The sequence below is a fragment of the Elgaria multicarinata genome, chromosome 1, assembly GCF_023053635.1.
Source record: "Elgaria multicarinata webbii isolate HBS135686 ecotype San Diego chromosome 1, rElgMul1.1.pri, whole genome shotgun sequence".
Taxonomy (NCBI): Eukaryota; Metazoa; Chordata; class Lepidosauria; order Squamata; family Anguidae; genus Elgaria; species Elgaria multicarinata.
Window position 1 is genome coordinate 213081583 of NC_086171.1, and position 19460 is coordinate 213101042.

Below are 19460 nucleotides of genomic sequence, written 5' to 3' on the forward strand. Positions count from 1 at the left end.
TATACCGCCCAATAGCCGAAGCTCTCTGGGCGGTTCACAAAAATTAAAACCATAATAAAACAACCAACAGGTTAAAAACACAAATACAAAATACAGTATAAAAAGCACAGCCAGGATAAAACCACGCAGCAAAATTGATATAAGATTTAAATACAGAGTTAGAACAGTAAAATTTAAGTTAAAATTAAGTGTTAAAATACTGAGAGAATAAAAAGGTCTTCAGCTGGCGACGAAAAAAGTACAGTGTAGGTGCCAGGCGGACCTCTCTGGGTCCTTTTCCTTTACTGTGGCTGCAGAGTGGGGCCACAGCTAGACCTAAGGTTTATCCTGGGATCATCCAGGGTTCGCCCCTTCCCGAGCACTGGATCCCCTGTGTGTCACCTAGATGAACAGGTTTGACCCCTGGACGATCCAGGGATAAACCTTAGGTCTAGCTATGGCCTAGGTGAGCACTAGTTTATAATCAGCATTTTCAAAACAACAACAACACCCTGCTGTAAACAAGGAGGCCACTGAAATGAAAAAGGTCAGACACTTACATATCCCAAGGGTTTTGGTTTTTTTACACTTGGGATGAGTGGCAGTACCTTGCATTTTCTTTACCTGTAAACTGTGTTCTTTAATTCATTGATGACCTGAGCGAGCTGAGAATGAGTTCTGGAGGCATAAATTATTTTAGGAACATCAGTATAATAAGCTGTCAAGTAGAGAAGGCGAGAAGGGGGGGGGGAACAGAGGGGGGGAATTAGTTCTTGTTTAGTGCTAAATATATCATCAGTCTGCTTTTCCCTTCCTGGTGCTATGGTAACAACTCAGCCGGTGGAGGCAGTGCAGTATTTTACAACCCAACTGTTCACCTATAGGGAACAAGGAAAGCACCCATTTTTACTGCCTTTAGCAAAGGCTTTCTGTGAAACATCTGCAGGTAAGTATCTGCAAACGACAGTGGAAACTAACACACTGCTTTAAGTTCATAAGATAGGGTTCCCACGATTTTTTGTTTAGTCCCTACTTCTGTTACATCACAACATCCAGCAATGTTTTCATAGGTTAGTGTTTCTCAACTTCCAAGCTCCCTGAGTTGTGGTGCAGCGTCCAGGATGAGCAATTGCAATATCCACCAACCTTCCCCCACTCCTTCAGTAAGGTCAAGCATCGCGCTGTGAAACCCTGATAACACCTCCTTGGGGCTTCCCTGATGAACATGAAACTCCTTGCGGAACCACAAGACATAGGACTTACCTGGGATATCAGCACCTGTGACAACATTTCCCCAAGACGACATGGGTCGGTCAGAGAAGAGTTCAGCTCCATTTAGCCGCTGGGCAATCTTCTGTGCAGAGATGGCATCTTTGAAGTGCTCCCGCCAAGCCAAGGTTGAACACAGGAGGCATAATGTCTTCCCGGTGCCTGTGGGACTCTCCAAAATCCCATTCACTTGCTTGAATGATTATGGGAAATGAGAGAAGAGAAACGTCTGGAAAACTAAGTATTCACCTAAGTGCCAGCTGACTGACAAATATTTCCTCAAAGAGATGGTGCCCTCATCATCAGAAACAAATAGATGCCTGCCACATCCTCCTAGCCTGGATGGAGAGGCTGCTAGGAAGACCTAGTTAGTAGATGTCGCTGGGGTGAATTGTACCTGGGAAAGCTAGAGCCACTTCCTCTAGCCGCTTGGTGACACCGCAACTCTACAGAGATTAAGAACAGAACCAAACAAGCTGAGGGTCCACAGCTGGCTATATTGGCCTTCCCTAGAAACTGCTACTGTAAACAGGATGGAGCACACACACGCATACTCTAATGGAATCTCAGGGTCAAGTTAATACTAGAACAGTATTCTCTCCAGTTTTCAGCATATAGCTAAATTTGGATAAGACATTTGGCTGAACGTTTGTGGGATATTTTTTTAGGTCAATATATCCTGCAGTGGGTATTTTTGTTTATTTATTTATTACATTTATATACCGCTCCATAGCTGAAGCTCTCTGGGCGGTTTACAAAGATTAAAGCAGGGAACATTAAAAACAAATATACAAAATTTAAAAACATAAAAAGCATAAAAACAGATTCTAGGAATATCTTTCAACACTGATTCTACGACATTAACTTTTACAATCTAGCAATCTATCTGGCTCCTCTTTAACCAGGGAAGAGCACAGCAACAAGCTGGATAGAGCCACAAGGGTCATTCTGGCTCCACCTCTGCTTGGAAAGGTTAAGAAAGAAGCATCAAGGTGGTCTTCCAGCTAGAAGAGCGCTGTTGTGAAGGAGAAGCAGGTGGACAGGTGAAAGAGCAATGAAACATGGTCGGCAGATAACTGTAGTGTCAGGGAGAGCAGGGATGCAGGCAGAATATTTCTATTTGCAAGCCTTGAATAGGATATACTTATTTATTATTTATTTATTTATTTAGAATATTTATATACCGCTCCCCATTGAAAAATTTCGGAGCGGTGCAGAGCTTCTGCCTCAATTACTTCTGCTAATCCTTCCCCCCATGTTAATTACCAGTCTTTAGCAAGCACTAACCTCCCCACGCCAACAAACTACCTCACAGACCCTACTGCTGGGCTTCTGGGCCTCCTTTCCAACAACCACAATTACCCCCATGTCTCCCTCCTATGTTTCCTTGCAGTCCGAACCACCTCCTCCCTCTTCACTGCATTGTTTTTCCTGTCTTCCTCATAGCCCAAGGTATCTTGACAATCACAATTTATCCCTTTCTCACCATTTACCCCCCACCCCACCCCTATCATGATCATAGAATCATAGAATAGCAGAGTTGGTAGGGGCCTACAAGGCCATCGAGTCCAACCCCCCCCCCCCCCCGCTCAATGCAGGAATCCACCCTAAAGCATCCCTGACAGAGGGTTGTCCAGCTGCCTCTTGAAGGCCTCTAGTGTGGGAGAGCCCACAACCTCCCTAGGTAACTGATTCCATTGTCGTACTGCTCTAACAGTAAGGAAGTTTTCCCCGATATCCAGCTGGAATCTGGCTTCCTTTAACTTGAGCCCGTTATTCCGTGTCCTGCACTCTGGGAGGATCGAGAAGATGATGCTGCCCTCTCTGGCCCACAACACAGATTCCACATTATCCTTGAATTGCTGCTTAATTCCTGATCACAGTTGTTCAGTTCTTCTGCGGCTGAGAAAGGAGATGGGAACAACCATCTGTCAGGGATGCTTTAGGGTGGATTCCTGCATTGAGCAGGGGGTTGGACTTGATGGCCTTGTAGCCCCCTTCCAACTCTGCTATTCTATGATTCTAAGAGACAAACGGGTAAATCTTTTTTCCCTCTCTTTCTTTTTTTTTGCCACCGGTACACTGTGCATGCACTTGTCTCTATTTCTGTCACTCTCTAGCTATTTAGGACCATTGTGCGAACTGAGGATTCACATGAGCTCATCAGGCCACAATTGGGTTACAGCAGGTATTTTATACAATAGTTGCACACACAGAATTGGCTTTTAAAACTTTTACCAACGTCATTCACTTGGGCATTTATGTCAGAGTTCTTGCACATTAGCAATATGAACGCAGCTTTTAATCAATTTCTCTGATCGATCAACTGGCATTTCAGTGGTACAGGGGGAATGGTTTGAGCATGACAACATGAACACAAGTCAGAACTCTTGAAGGACTCATCACTGTGCAGTCAACATAAACCATTTGGCTCTATCCTCAAGAAAAATTTGATGGATGTGAAACTTAAATATCAATTTTCCTTACGAAAAGCTAGTTTGACTCGGTAGGTAATTTCACATTTGCCTTCTTCCTTCAGGAGCCTCATAAAGAGAGAGATTCTTTGATGTCCCACAATATGGGAGTTGGCAGCTTGCTCAGCCATTCACTCTCTCCCCCCTCCAGCCCCGTATCCCCTGAAAGCCATCTCCAGAGAGTCAAGGGATCCTCCTGAATTGTGAGGGCCAAGTCAAGAAATACTTTTGTAAGCTGCCGTGAGAGCCTTTTTTGGCTGAATGGCGGCATAAAAATCCTTAAATAAATAAATATAAAAAAATATTTATTTTATTTATTTATTGCACTTCTATACCGCTCCCATAGCCAGGGCTCTCTGGGCGATTTACAGAAATTCTAAAATTAAGATAAAAACGAGTATACAAAATTTAAAATTCTAAAACACAGAATATACAGACATAAAGCATTAAAAACCGTTAAAAAAAACCTAAACATGTGGGTGATTAAGATGTGCCGCCATATGCCTGGGCAAAGAGGAAAGTCTTAACCTGGCACCAGAAAGATAGCAGCGTTGGTGCCAGGCGAGCCTCGTCAGGGAGATCATTCCATAGTCTGGGGGCCACCACCGAAAAGGCCCTGTCCCTCATTGCCACACTCCGAGCCTCTCTCGGAGTAGGCACCCGGAGGAGGACCTTAGATGTTGAACGTAGTGACCGGGTATATTCACGTTGGGAGAGGCGTTCCATTAGGTACTGTGGTCCCAAGCCATGTAAGGCTTTATAGGTCAAAACCAGCACCTTGAACCAGCATACAGGGCTTCAGTGTGTGTGTGTGGGGGGGGGGGGGGATTGCTCAAAATCGTGCAGTGGGATTTTGCACCAGGAGAACTACCCCTAGCACCTGACCCCTCCTCCCAATTTCAGGCAATTCTCCCCTCCAGAACTTAAGAGCCATGCTCTTTTAAACAGTTGCTAGCGCTAAGAAGTAAACATCTCATGGACAAAAAGACCGTTTATAAAATGAATTTATAACGATCTAAGTTTTTATACTGTAATGTCCACGAGGCCCACCCAAGTACCTATCATCACAGCAACAGCAAGGCTAAGCTGTTACTTTGCAAACCAGTACCTTTACTTTCACCACAGATATTAGTGATTTTGTGTAGGATAATAATAATAGTAATAAAGATTTGCATGATAGGCTCTGAGCACAATGTTTCCTTAAGAGATTATTTTAGAGGTGCCCAGGTAGTTAATAGAATGCATTGTCTCTGTTCTAAAAACTTAAGAACAGATTGTATGAACATAAGGATCACTTATTTGCTTCTTTCCCCTCATATAGAAGCGTAGGAGAAAACCCACCTACCCACTTCTCTACAACAGATCCAATGGAAATGTGTCTGGCACTGACAGGAGAAGGGTTTGCAAAAGAGCTCTTTTCAGGAAGTGTTAAGCAAGTTTCATATGTTCAAAATGCATCTGTTCCGCAGATATAAAAATATCTTTGAAATACAAGAAATGTAAGTCAACATCTTTTACTGGACTACTTTCAGTTCGTGAGAGTGTATGCCAGGATTTTAAGTTACAAAGAATGTTATTGGGGCCCCAACACTTACAGCGCAATCCTAACCCTAAGCCCTGATCACAAGAGCCAGGTAGGGCAGAAGGAGGACAAAGTTTTCTGTTTTTTTATCTTTTCATTATTGCGAATGGTATAGTATGCAAGAACAATGTTGTTTTGGGATCCACCAAAACAACATAGTTTAGGAAAAGCCAAATGCTGAACCTTGGTTATTTAACTGACATTGATAATACAACTCCCCACATTTCCCTTGCTTTTGACACACATCTTTTCAAACATAGATTTAGATGTTCTCTACCTGAGGTTACCCAGAATATTTACCTTTTGCAGGCACTCCAGCACTTTGGACATGTACTCTTCCTGACATTTGTAAGGTTGAAATGGAAAATCCACTGTGATGCCATTCAATTTTATTTGGGGCATATTTCATCAATGTCAGATCTCAGAGCCTGAAATCAAAAGCATTCCTCCTTAAATACAAGGGATTTCTTTGCTAAATACCAACAGGAAAAAAGGAAAGGAACCTCTCGTGCAAGCACTTGAGTCATTACTGACTCCTAGAGGGACGCCTGCTTTCGCTGACGTTTTCTTGGCAGACTTTGCAACGGGGTGGTTTGCCATTGCCTTCCCCAGTTGCGGTTACCTTTCCCCCAGCTAGCTGGGTACTCATTTTACTGACCTTGGGAGGATGGAAGCCTGAGTCAACCTGAGCCGGCTGCCTGAGAACCAGCTTCCGCTGGGATTGAACTCAGGCCATGGGGAGAGTTTCGGCTGCAGTAACTGCTGCTTACCACTCTGCGCCACACGAGGCTCTAAATACCAACAAGGACACCATTATCAAACTCCTCTCAATTTCTGCTTTGGAGGATGAGGCTTCCTTTAAAATCCCATACCCCAACCCACTGACAAGAGACATAGGGTATGTCTATATGCAGAGATCGTCCCGGGATCATTCCTGTGCATCCAAATGCCACACAGGGGATCCCGGGAGCAGGCAGGGACGATCCCTCCATTTTCCTGGGATAATCCTTAGGTGTAGAATTGGCCTTAAAATGCCTTGTATTGCGCTCTACCCATGCAGTCAGGATTATCACATCCCATCCGTGCTCCATCAACTTGTTGTTAGCACCATTACTTTGCACATATTTTCAAGCAGGTTTAAAATACTGCAGGAAAGCAAGTCAATTGAAATCCCAATCTTTGTTGTGCTGAAGGGCTAGGGGGCAAGCTGCCCTAACTCTTGCCTTGCCAACAAATGATGCTATCTACACTGTGTCATTCTTGGAATGTAGTATTTGACAATGGTCAAATAATAGGCGGTTAAATGACCAGTTATTAGGCATCATTTATAGTTTTAATACAGCCCAATCCAATGCAAATTTATTCAAAAATAAGTACCGTTGCATCCAATGGAATGTATCCTCAAATAAGTGTGCACAGGCCCAGTATTGAGCAAAAGGCGGGATGTGTGTGTGTTTATTCGATCAGTCGCTTCGGACTCTTCGTGACTTCATGGACCAGCCCACGCCAGAGCTTTCAGTCGGCCGTTGCCACCCCCAGCTCCCCCAAATAAATATAATAATAATAATAATAATAATAATAATAATAATGACTTAAGTCTCTAAGTCTGAGGACAGGTTGCAGCTTCATTTTAATTTATGAGTAGCAGTTAATTATTGTAGGCACTCTAGAAACAACAATCTGCGAGAGCTAAATGTTCAGGATAAACTATGCCCAGCAGGTGGTCTTAATGCTGAAGCATTTCCTGACAGCGTGTGACCCTAACAAAATTATATACAACCTTTCTTACATAGATTTCAAGGAAGACAGCCTCCCATCAGACATAGCACTGCTTAGCTACTGTACCATGTGCAGTAAAAGTACGATCTAGTCACAGTGCAGCAGTACAGCCCTACCCTTGGTATTTCCAGTTAATAGGATCTCAGATAGTAGGGTTAGGGAAGGCCTTTGCCTGGGACCTTGAAAAGCTACTGCCGGTGGGTCAGATTGGGCAGTATGGGGCTAGATGGATAATTTTGGCTCAATTATAAGGCAGCTTCCTATGCAACCTTGTGGTGGAAATGTAATGACCTCCCAGCAGCATTTTCGGGAGAGGGGAGTATCTTCTACCTGGAAAAAGCACATCTTGCTTTTCTCTCCACGTAGTATCACTTCCTGTTGGCCAGCCTTCCTCAATCTAATGCCCTCCAGATATGTTCAACTAAAATTCACAGAATCCCTCAACAAGCACAGTGCTGTGGGATGCTGGGAGTTGTATTCAAAAACATCTGAAGGGCATCAGGTGGGAGAAGGCTGTCTTAGGCCCAAGGGTGGGGAATATGCAGCCTCAAGATATTTGCTGGATGGCAATTCTCATCATGCCTCACCATTGGTTATGTTGGTCAAGGCTGATGGGAATTGCAGTCCAACATCTAAAAAGCCACACATTCCCCATCCCTACATTTAGAGCCTAGAGGAGGCCTTCCCCACCCTGATGCCCTCCAGATGTGTTAGACTAAAACTCCCATCTGCCCCAGCCGGCTTTCCTAACCTGGTGCCCTCCAGATGCGTTGGGAATAAAACTCCCATCTGCCCCAGCCTGCTTTCCCAACTTGGGCCCCTCCAGATGCGTTGGGAGTAAAACTCCCATCTGCCCCAGCCGGCTTTCCCAACCTGGCCCCCTCCAGATGCGTTGGGAGTAAAACTCCCATCTGCCCCAGCCAGCTTTCCCAACCTGGCGCCCTCCAGATGCGTTGGGAGTAAAACTCCCATCTGCCCCAGCCGGCTTTCCCAACCTGGCGCCCTCCAGATGCGTTGGGAGTAAAACGCCCATCTGCCCCAGCCGGCTTTCCCAACCTGGCGCCCTCCAGATGCGTTGGACTACAGCCCCCATCTGCCTCAGCCAGTACCAGTGCGGGGAAGGCTGGTCTGCCGCTGTTCCCACGGCCGCTTAAGGACCCTAACAGGCGAAAAAGAAAATGCCAAGGCGGAGCGAGGAGGCCTCGGCCCAGCGACCCATCCGCAGCCCCTCGCTCCACCAGGAGCCCCTCAGGCACCTCAGACTCACCCTCGTTCGCAGTCCCCGCCGAGCTCCGTCACGTGACGCCTTCACTTCCACCCGATTGGTCAAGCGGCCGCCTTCCTACCTCTACCCGCCTTCTCTGCGCGCGCGCGCGCGCGCGCGAGTCGCCCATCTCCAAGGTCTCGCGAGGGCGCGGCGTGGCGTTGCCACGGTAACGGCGAGAGGCGGCTCCAGCTGCTGCTCCCTTTCTCCGCCCCCCCCTCCTCCTCCTCCTCCGTTTCTCCTTCCCTGTGCGGGGAAAGAGGCCCCGCCGCGGCTCAGGGCCTGGCGTAGGGTTGCCATGGGGACGGCGGGCTCCATCTGGTTCCCCCTCCCCAGGCCCTGGTGGACGATGTGCCTCCTTCCTCCTTCACCCAGAAATAAAGAGAGACCGAAGAACCCCCCACAGGGTTTAATCGGTTATATGGCGCCCGTTGACACATTTGGGTATTTGATAAACTCTCTTGGGCACCACCACAAAATGGCTGCCATGGGAGGTGTGGCTCACGAGACAGAAGTGGCACAGGCCCCGTTGGGTAGGATGACCATATGAAAAGGAGGACAGGGCTCCTGTATCTTTAACAGTTGTACTGAAAAGGAAATTTCATTTGTATATATGGGGAACCTGGTGAAATTCCCTCTTCATCACAACAGTTAAAGTTGGAGTTAAAGCCCTGCCCGCTTTTAAATCTGGTCACTCTAGTATAGCTCCTGCACTGTAACTGTTGTGATGAAGAGGAAATTTCACCAGGTTCTCCATATATACAAATAACACCTGCTAAAATTTCCCTTTTCTATGCAACTGTTAAAGATACAGGAGCCCTGTCCTCATTTTCATATGGTCACCCTAGCTAATAGGAACAGAATGGGAAGCAACCCTTGATTAGCGTGTTGTCCGAACTCAGTCAAAGGGAATGAAGCGGAAGGACTTCATTTTCCTTTGATGAGAGTCCAGCTGCCGATAAAGTAGGGTGAACCTATGAAAAGGAGGACAGGGCTCCTGTATCTTTAACAGTAATGTAGAAAAGGGAATGTCAGCAGGTGTCAATTGGAGAGGGTGAAATTCCCTCTTCATCACAACAGTTAAAGCTGCAGAAGCCCTGCCCTCTTTTGTATCTGGCCACTCTACTATAGCTAGTGTAGCTTTAACTGTTGTGATGAAGAGGGAATTTCACCCTCTTCAATTGACACCTGCTGCAATTCCCTTTTCTACATTACTGTTAAAGATACAGGAGCCCGGTCCTCCTTTTCATATAGTCACCCTAGATAAAGTAAATTTGTTAATTTAAAGAAAAAAACTGATAAGAGGTAGGACACACCTGTGCCTGCACTTGTTGCCGGCCCCTGCTGTAAGTATAACTGAGATCATGTACAATAGTCCTGTAAGGTAGGGGAGCATTAGTTTCCTAATAAACTATCTGTATGCATGCACACAAAAAACCACTGCACCAAGGTGTTGTTTTTTCTCTCTGTCTGATTGTATATTGCCGTAAGGAGTTTAGGGCTGTATACCTGCTTCCCATTGCCATAGCTCTGTGAGGTAGGTTAAGTTGTATCTGGCCCCACCCATGCTGCTGGGCACACTTTGGACCTTGTTTTCTGAAATGGATGGGGTGACAGGGGGATCATTTTAACATGCAGCCTTGGATTTCTGTGTTGTTGTTTTTTGCTTCTTTTTAAATTTTGTTTTAACTGTTTTATTCTGTTTTTATTTTCATTTTACCTTGTACACCGCTCCGAAATTTTTTCAATGAGGAGCAGTATATAAATTTTCTAAATAGATAAATAAATAAATAAATCTGAGAGTGGAAGAACTTTCTATTTATTTATTTCATTTTTATACCACCCAATAGCTGAAGCTCTCTCTGTAGTTCCATTGTCATGGACAGATCACACTACCTGGTGGGGTTTAGACTTGCTGGCACTCAGAGCCTCTGCAAGGGTGGAGGACCGATTATTATTATTATTATTATTATTATTATTATTTATTTATTTATATAGCACCATCAATGTACATGGTGCTGTACAGAGTAAAACAGTAAATAGCAAGACCCTGCCACATAGGCTTACATTCTAATAAAGTCATAGTAAAGCAATAAGGAGGGGGAGAGAATGCAAACAGGCACTGCGTAGGGTAAACAGGGACAGGGTAGGGAAAAACTAACAGTATAACTAACAGTATAAAGTCAGAACAAAATCAAGTTTTAAAAGCTTTAGGGAAAAGAAAAGTTTTTAGCTGAGCTTTAAAAGCTGCGATTGAACTTGTAGTTCGCAAATGTTCTGGAAGAGTGTTCCAGGCGTAAGGGGCAGCCGAAGAAAATGGACGAAGCCGAGCAAGGGAAGTACAGACCCTTGGGCAGGTGAGAAACATGGCATCAGAGGAGCGAAGAGCACGAGCGGGGCAATAGTGTGAGATGAGAGAGGAGAGATAGGAAGGAGCTAGACCGTGAAAAGCTTTGAAGGTCAACAAGAGAAGTTTATATTGGATTCTGAAGTGAATTGGAAGCCAATGGAGAGATTTCAGAAGTGGAGTAACATGGTCAGAGCGGCGAGCCAAGAAGATGATCTTAGCGGCAGAGTGGTCCGCCCCAGGAGGCTGATGGATCTGAATGGTTTCCTGATGGCTCTTGGGGATTTTCCTGTTGCCTCAGCAGGTGATTCTGTCGAAGCCCTGGTCAATCTCTGGAATGGAAAAATGGCCACAAATGGACACAATTGTTCCTGAACGTCGTCTCTCTTGATGTGGAGCCACACCAGCCCACTGGTTTTCCAGAGAACTAGCAGCAATGAAACAAGCGAGATGGGGACTAGAACAACGTTGGCGGAAAACTCAGAGTGAATCTGATCCAACAAGGGCTAGAGCCTATTTGAAGGCCTACTCTGTGGCAATATGGGCAGCAAAAAAAACTTTTTTTCTCTGCCACCATTGTGTCTGCAAAGAGCTGTCCAGCAGAGCTGTTTCGGGTGGTCAGGGGCCTTTTACACACTGGCTCCCAAGAAGAGTTGAGTTGGCGGATTTCTCCCGGCAGGCCATTCCACAGTCTGGGAGCGGCAGCAGAGAAAGTCCTCTGGGTAACAGTTGTTCATCTAGTTTTTGCTGGCTGAAGTAAATTCTTCCCAGAGGACCTGAGTGTGAGGGCAGATTGTACGGGAGAAGGCGATCCCGCAGGTAAGAACAATCTGAGGAAAATCTAACCTTTCAAAATGCAGATATACTGTCGTATACTGGTTCCACACAGACCTATTGTTCAATTGGAGTCCACCAGGGGAGGAGCCTTCAGTGTGGTGGCCCCCCTCCTATGGAATTCCCTGCCTCTGGAGGTCAGGCAGGTGCCAACTTTGTATACCTTCCAGCGCCTCCTGAAAATGTCGTCGTTCCAGGAAGCTTTCCCTTAATGGCCAGCCATGGTTTTATTGGACCTTGTTTCTTTTAAATGTACTTTTCATGTTTTTATTCTATTTTATTTTGTTCACTGCTCCAAAATTCTGAATGGGGAACGGTATATAAATATTATAAGTAAAGTAAAGACACCGTGGACTGACCGAATAACAAATGAGGATATGCTACATAGGGTAAACAAACAAATACCATCAAAAGAAGAAAATTGCAATATTTTGGTCGTATTATTCAATGAGAATTATACACCATACTCCAACCTATTATACAAGGGAAAATTGAAGGGAAAAGATCAGTGGGAAGGTGGTGAACATCATAGCTAAAGAACTTCAGGGAATGGTATAGCTGTACTTCTGTGCAAAAACAAAAATAGCTGTAATGATAGCTGACCTCCGCTAGCAGAAAGGAACCTTAAGAAGAACTCTGCCCTTCCTCACAAAGGGCCCAGTTATCGTGATGTAGCTTTGTCCCTCTTAAAAGCAATGGCATTAAGGAACAGGGTCTCTGAGTACATGCTCAGCCCAGGAATTTCTGATCAATATTCACTCCAAAACCCACTCTTGGTTTTCCTGCAAGCATTTGTTTCAGCAAGCTAATTGGGGTGTGTGTGACTTTTTAGTTGTTACTGATATTTAGTAGTCAGAAATGCTTGTTGATTTACAGAGAATTGCCCAAAAATCTGCCAGTAGATGCTGATTTACCTTCTCCCCATCGCTGGACCACATGATCTCCAAGGTCCTTTCCTTGAAATGGAAGGGGAGGGTTGCTGATGGGGCCAGTGGAGGAGACAGGGGCCAGGTAACAGGACAGGTCTTATATTATTATTATTATTTATTTATATAGCACCATCAATGTACATGGTGCTGTACAGAGTAAAACAGTAAATAGCAAGACCCTGCCGCATAGGCTTACATTCTAATAAAATCATAATAAAACAATAAGGAGGGGAAGAGAATGCAAACAGGGACAGGGTAGGGTAAACAGGCACTGGGTAGGGTAAAACTAACAGTATAAAGTCAAAACAAAATCAAGTTTTAAAAGCTTTAGGAAAAAGAAAAGTTTTTAGCTGAGCTTTAAAAGCTGCGGTTGAACTTGTAGTTCTCAAATGTTCTGGAAGGGCGTTCCAGGCATAAGGGGCAGCAGACGAAAATGGACGAAGCCGAGCAAGGGAAGTAGAGACCCTTGGGCAGGCGAGAAACATGGCATCAGAGGAGCGAAGAGCACGAGCGGGGCAATAGTGTGAGACTGAGGGGAGACATGATAGCACTCTTCAAAAACTTGAAAGGTTGTCACACAGAAGAGGCCAGGATCTCTTTTTGATCATCCCAGAGTGCAGGACACGGAATAATCGGCTCAAGTTACAGGAAGCAAGATTCCAGCTAGACATCAGGAAAGACTTCTTCACTGTTAGAGCCGTATGACAATGGAACCAATGAGCTAGGGAGGTCGTGGGCTCTCCCATCCTAGAGGCATTCAAGAGGCAGCTGGACAACCATCTGGCAGGCTTTAGAATGCAGATCAGCATTATTTCCAGGTTACTGATTGGCAACATTTATTTATTTATTTATTACATTTTTATACCGCCCAATAGCCGAAGCTCTCTGGGCGGTTCACAAAAATTAAAACCATAATAAAACAACCAACAGGTTAAAAACACAAATACAAAATACAGTATAAAAAGCACAGCCAAGATAAAACCACGCAGCAAAATTGATATAAGATTAAAATACAGAGTTAGAACAGTAAAATTGAAATTTAAGTTAAAATTAAGTGTTAAAATACTGAGTGAATAAAAAGGTCTTCAGCTGGCGACGAAAGGAGTACAATGTAGGCGCCAGGCGGACCTCTCTGGGGAGCTCATTCCACAACCGGGGTGCCACAGCAGAGAAAGCCCTCCTCCTAGTAGCCACCTGCCTCACTTCCTTTGGCAGGGGCTCACGGAGAAGGGCCCCTGTAGATGATCTTAGGGTCAAGTTCCCAAAGCCTCATGGTCAATTCATCACCAAAATGGGAAGTAAGCCACATTCCCCCAAGAGCAAACATCCTATCTACTGGACTACATTGTACATCAGTGCCAGTCATTCTGCATTGCTGGGGAAGGGTGTAGGGGGGGGGAATCTACACTACTGCTTTTAAAGCGCTTTAAAGCACTTTGAAAATGTTTTGAAACCTGTATATGCAGTGTGTCCTGGCCCCAAACAGTTCTCAAAACTGTTATAAAGCGCTTTAAAGCAGTAGTGTAGTGGTAGAGCATATGCGTTGCATGCAGAAGGTTACTGGTCAATCTCTAGCATACCCTTGGGGGGGGGGGGGACGACCCTGGAGAGCTGCTGCCAATCTGTGTATGCAATACTGAGCTAGATGGACCAATGGTCTGACTCGGTATAAGGCAGCTTCCTAATTTTAAATGTTTCTAAGCCTTTTTCACACTTGGGCTTTGAATAAAATACATGGCAGGATAATTAATACGTCTTATGGTTGCTTATGCTACTATTGGTCACTTTCAATACCCTCTTACTGCATTGTTTCAGGGAATTTCATTATATCAAGGAAGGCTAAATTCCATAGTAATTAACAAGAAAGCCGTTTCTGCAAGAAAAGGGCAGCCCTGGAAGGTTACCAAATGCAAGCAGCAAATACAGTGAGTCAGGAGCTGCTTTTTGTATAGATTCTGATGTGACTCAGCTCTGGCTGGATGCTTCTCTGTCTTCCCGGTCGATTGTATCTTTGCCCTAGTTTACTGAAATTGCAACTCCAGCATAACTGCATCATTCCCCCCCCCCCCACTTCTCTTGCAACCCCCCAAAGTACTGCATGTTCCTTTTTAAGTTTAAAGGAGCATTTTGTTTGTTACTAAGATGCCCTTCACATAAAGAATTGCGGCCCAATTCTGTGCGAATTTATTCAGAAGTAAGTCTCTCTGAATTCAGGATTGCACCCTTAAATAGAAGATTAATCTAGAGCATGCTATGGTTATATGAACAGAGTGCAAGGTTTTAAAAATTGCTTTTAAGACCAGGATTGATTGCCTGTAGATGAAATGGTATAATGTAAAGCTATAGATTTGGTTTGGCTTTGCTGGGTGCCTGAGATTCTTTTAAAAATCCAGATGACCCATAAGAGCTATGAATCTGGTGCTGCGTCACTCTTACAAAGGCCTGTATTCTTTCCCATCTACATCTTCCCATGTGTTAGCTGGTCCATTGCAGGGTCCCTATCAGTAGAGTCCATGCTGTGCAGAGAGAGAGGCACACTTCTCCGCTCCATCTGGCTTCCTATCCTATCCCTTCATGGCTGGCTGACCTCCAGGGGAACAAGGCAGGCACAAATGGAAGCAAAGGCCATCTTCCTGCGTCAAGAAGAGAATGCAGCCTCCTTCAAGGAGCAAGGCAAGTGCAAAAGGAGAGGAAGAGGAGGACATGGCTAAATAATAATTTTTATTAATGATTTGGATGAGGAGGTGCAGGGAACGCTTTTCAAATTTGCAGATGACACGAAATTGGGTGGGATAGCTAATACCCTGGAAGACAGAAACAAACTTCAAAGTGATCTTGATAGGCTGGAGTGCTGGGCTGAAAACAACAGAATGAAATTGAATAGGGATGAATGCCAAGTTCTTCATCTAGGAAATAGAAACCAAATGTACAGTTATAAGATGGGGGATACTTGGCTCAGCAATACTACAAACGAGAAGGATCTTGGAATTGTTGTAGATCGCAAGCTGAATATGAGCCAATAGTGCAATATGGCTGCAAGAAAGGCAAATGCTATTTTGGGCTGCATTAATAGAAGTATAGCTTCCAAATCGCGCGAGGTACTGGTTCCTCTCTATTCGGCCCTGGTTAGGCCTCATCTAGAGTATTGCATCCAGTTCTGGTCTCCACAATTCAAGAAGGACGTAGACAAGCTGGAGCAGGTTCAGGGAGGGCAACCAGGATGATCAGGGGTCTGGAAACAAAGCCCTATGAAGAGAGACTGAAAGAACTGGGCATATTTAGCCTGGAGAAGAGAAGATTGAGGGGAGACATGAGAGCACTCTTCAAATACTTCAAAGGTTGTCACACAGAGGAGGGCCAGGATCTCTTCTCGATCATCCCAGAATGCAGGACACAGACTAATGCGCTCAGGTTACAGAAAGCCAGATTCTGGCTGGACATCAGGAAAAACTTCCTGACTGTTAGAGCAGTACGACAATGAAACCAGTGAGCTAGGGAGGGCTCTCCCACGCTAGAGGCCTTCAAGAGGCAGCTGGACAACCACCTGTCAGGTATGCTTTAGGGTGGATTCCTGCATTGAGCAGGGGGTTGGACTCAATGGCCTTATAGGACCCTTCCAACTCTACTATTCTGTGATTCTATGAAATTGCATACTATGCATCTTTATGTAAAATTTGTTCTCTACATATTGAAATGTATTGCCTTAATAGGTCTGTTTTCACATTTCTGTTCCACTGGCAATGCCCTTAGAGCCTATGTAATGGAACTCTGGTTTGAGGTACTGAAGAAATTCCAATGAACTCACTACCACCTAATGTGTTTAGGATGGGATGTCATAGGAGTTTCTGACTTCCCCTCAATCGTTCAGAGTCAAAAGGCGCAACATGGCTTCTGCAAAGGCAAGTCCTGTTTCACTAGTAATCTACTAGGATTCTTTGAGAGTGTCAGCAAACATGTAGACAGGAGTGATCAGGTGGACATTGTTTCTTTGGACTTCCAAAAGGGTTTTGATAAAGTCCCTCACCCAAGACTCCTGAACAAACTTAGCAGTCATGGAATAAGAGGAGAAGTCCTTTATGGATCAGTAATTGGTTAAAGAACAGAAAGCAGAGACTAGGAATAAATGGTCAATTCTCCCGATGGAGGGAAGTAAATAGTGGGGTCCCACAGAGATCAGTATTGGGACCAATTCTTTTCAACTTGTTCATAAATGATCTGGAATTAGGAGTGAGCAGTGAAGTGGCCACGTTTGCCAATGACACCAAATTATTTAAGGTTGTTCAAACACAAAGGGATTGTGAAGAGCTGCAAAAGGATCTCTCCAAGCTGGGAGAGTGGGCATCCAAATGGCAGATGCGGTTCAATGTAAGCAAGTGTAAGGTGTACACATTGGAGCAAAAAAACCCCAAACTTCAAGTATAACCTAATGGGATCTGAGCTGGCAGTGACTGAACAAGAAAGAGATCAATGAAAATGTCCACCCAGTGTGCGACTGCTGTAAAGAAAGCAAATTCCATGTTAGGCATTATAAGAAAAGGAATTGAGAATAAAACTACTAGTATCATACTGCTTTTATATAAATCTATGGTGCGACCACACTTAGAATACTGTGTGCAGGGTTGTTGTTGTGAGATAAAATGGAGAGGAAGAGGATTATGTATGCCGCCTTGGGTTCCTTGCAGGAAAAAAAGGCGGGATATAAATGCAATAATAAATAAATATTATGGAGCTGGAAAAAGTGCTAAAAAGGGTAACTAAAACGATTAAGGGGCTGGAGCATCTCCCCTATGAGGGAAGGTTATATTTATTTATTTCACTTTAAAAACCACTAATAGCTGAAGCTCTCTGGGCGGTTACATCAACTGGGATTGTTTAGCTTGGAAAAAAGGAGGCTAAGGGGAGACATGATAGAGGTATACAAAATTATGCATGGTATGGAGAATGTGGATAGTGAGACATTTTTCTCCTTCTCTCAAAATACTAGAACCCGGGGTCATCCCATGAAGCTGAGTGGTGGGAGATTCAGGACAAATAAAAGGAAGTATTTCTTCATGCAGTGCATAGTTAAATTATGGAACTTACTACCACAAGATGTAGTGATGGCCACCAATCTGGATGGCTTTAAAAGGGGGTTGGATAAATTCCTGGAGGAGAAGGCTATCAGTGGCTACTAGCCCTGATGGTTGTGTGATATCTCCAGTGTTTGAGGCAGTAAGCCTATGTGCACCAGTTGCTGGGGAACATGGGTGGGAGGGTGCTGTTGCACCATGTCCTGCTTGTTCATCCCTGGTCGATGGCTGGTTGGCCACTGTGTGAACAGAATGCTGGACTAGATGGACCCTTGGTCTGATCCAGCAGGGAACTTCTTAAGTTCTGTGCATGTTTAGACAGAAAACATCTCCCAGCATTCCCAAACCAGCCATGTTGGGAGTCGTAGGACTTTTTTCTGTTTAAGCATGCATAGGGTTGTGCCTTAAGTTAGTATTCAATAGTCCTTCACTTACTCGGTTTTATGTGTAATGACTCCAACTAAGCCAAATGCAGTTTATTTGGCACATGGTGTTCCCCTTACGGAAAGCTGCTTGGAATATGCCAATTAAATAATATTGGTTATGCAGATGGCCCCACCACAACAATGTAGAGATGTTAGTTTCCAGTTTGTGTGCTCTTCCTGAATCCTAAATTAGCATCTCACTGGGCAAGCCATATGTATGTTTCAGGCATTTTCAAGTGTGAGGCTTAAATCATTTTTAAATGGTGGTGCACCGTTAGAATGTGAGCTGCATGTTGAGAAGACCCCAATTCAAACAAGGTAGATTCAGGCTGTCTCTCAGCCTCAAACTTCACTCCACCCCAATTTCCACAACATGAGAATAATAATACAGACCTTCCTTATAGGGCTGTTGTAAGGACAACTGAGATGATGCACGAGACGTGCTTTGAGCCCTCAGAAAGCACTTTAATAATTCTAAGGATTGTGATCGTTGGCTAAAAAGTGGGCTGTTGTGTGAGCCTGTTTCATGGGAATACCTATAAAGCTATCTGGATTTGGGGCTTATTAAAATGAGGTGCTGAAGAGATCCGTGAAAACAATGCTGGTGATAATGATGGCACTGATAAATGAAAATTAATGCATTAGATAGAATTAAAATATGGTAATCTCTCAGAACCTTAAAAGAATCCCTTACCCCAGTATGGAGGAAAGTCATTGTATGGATAAAAAAAGGGCATATTTTCACATGCTTGGCTGTGAGACTTGAAATATATATATATATTTTTAAATTACTCCTTTATTTATCTTTTGGTTTCCAAGCCAGCTAGGAAGATAGTTTCAAATGAACACTGAGAATTAGAAGAAAACCGATCGTGTGAAACCTTTGGTGGTTAAATTCAAGTACAGTAGCTTAACTGGTTGTGAACTGGACGGCTTGGCTTAAAACAGTGATGGCAGCCGGTAACTCAGCAGCTGGTATTTTCTTGCCAGGTTAACCTGAATTCCAGACACCGCGTTCAAGCAGGTTTGTGAAGCGGCTTGGCTTCCAGAAGCTGTTTATCTCCTAAATAAATTCATTCCCCTTCGCACATTTTCCCATTTTGTTTGCAAGTCACTGAAATAAAAAGAAACAGCCGTCTGCTAGACTATCCGTGTGACAGACAGGACAAGAGAAGGTAGATCACAGTTTGGGCGTGCCTGCTCCCATTGCACCCTTTGCCCACAGCCTCTGCATTTCTCCTCCTCAGATTCCTGACACTGGAAAAGATTGGGCTATCAAAAGCCACCCTCAGAGGCCAATCAATATTCTGAAGCTGGGAACCTCTTCTGCCTTTCTAGCCTTCTCTCTCTCTCTCTCTCTCTCTCTCTTTTCTCTCTCTCACACACTCCCTCTCTTTCTCTCCTCCCTTCTTGAATAGCCACAGCCCCCTAGAGCTGACTCAGACCTTCCTCTCTTCCACAGCATTGCAGCACTTCAGTAGAAAAGCCAGCCTTCCGCCTCTCTCTGCC

General features: G+C 44.5%; 1 protein-coding gene across 1 annotated transcript in view; it reads right to left on the minus strand.

The window, feature by feature from the left end:
* RTEL1 (regulator of telomere elongation helicase 1) overlaps positions 1-5727 on the minus strand; it is a 106428-nt gene extending 100701 nt beyond the window's left edge. Inside the window, exons 1-3 of the mRNA XM_063147301.1 lie at positions 5605-5727; positions 1243-1441; positions 604-697 (exon numbers count right to left, since the gene is read on the minus strand). Coding sequence (XP_063003371.1) covers positions 604-697; positions 1243-1441; positions 5605-5706 — 395 coding nt within the window. The 5' untranslated portion in view covers positions 5707-5727. The remainder of the gene's footprint in view (positions 1-603; positions 698-1242; positions 1442-5604) is intronic.
* Positions 5728-19460: the final 13733 nt, after the last annotated feature.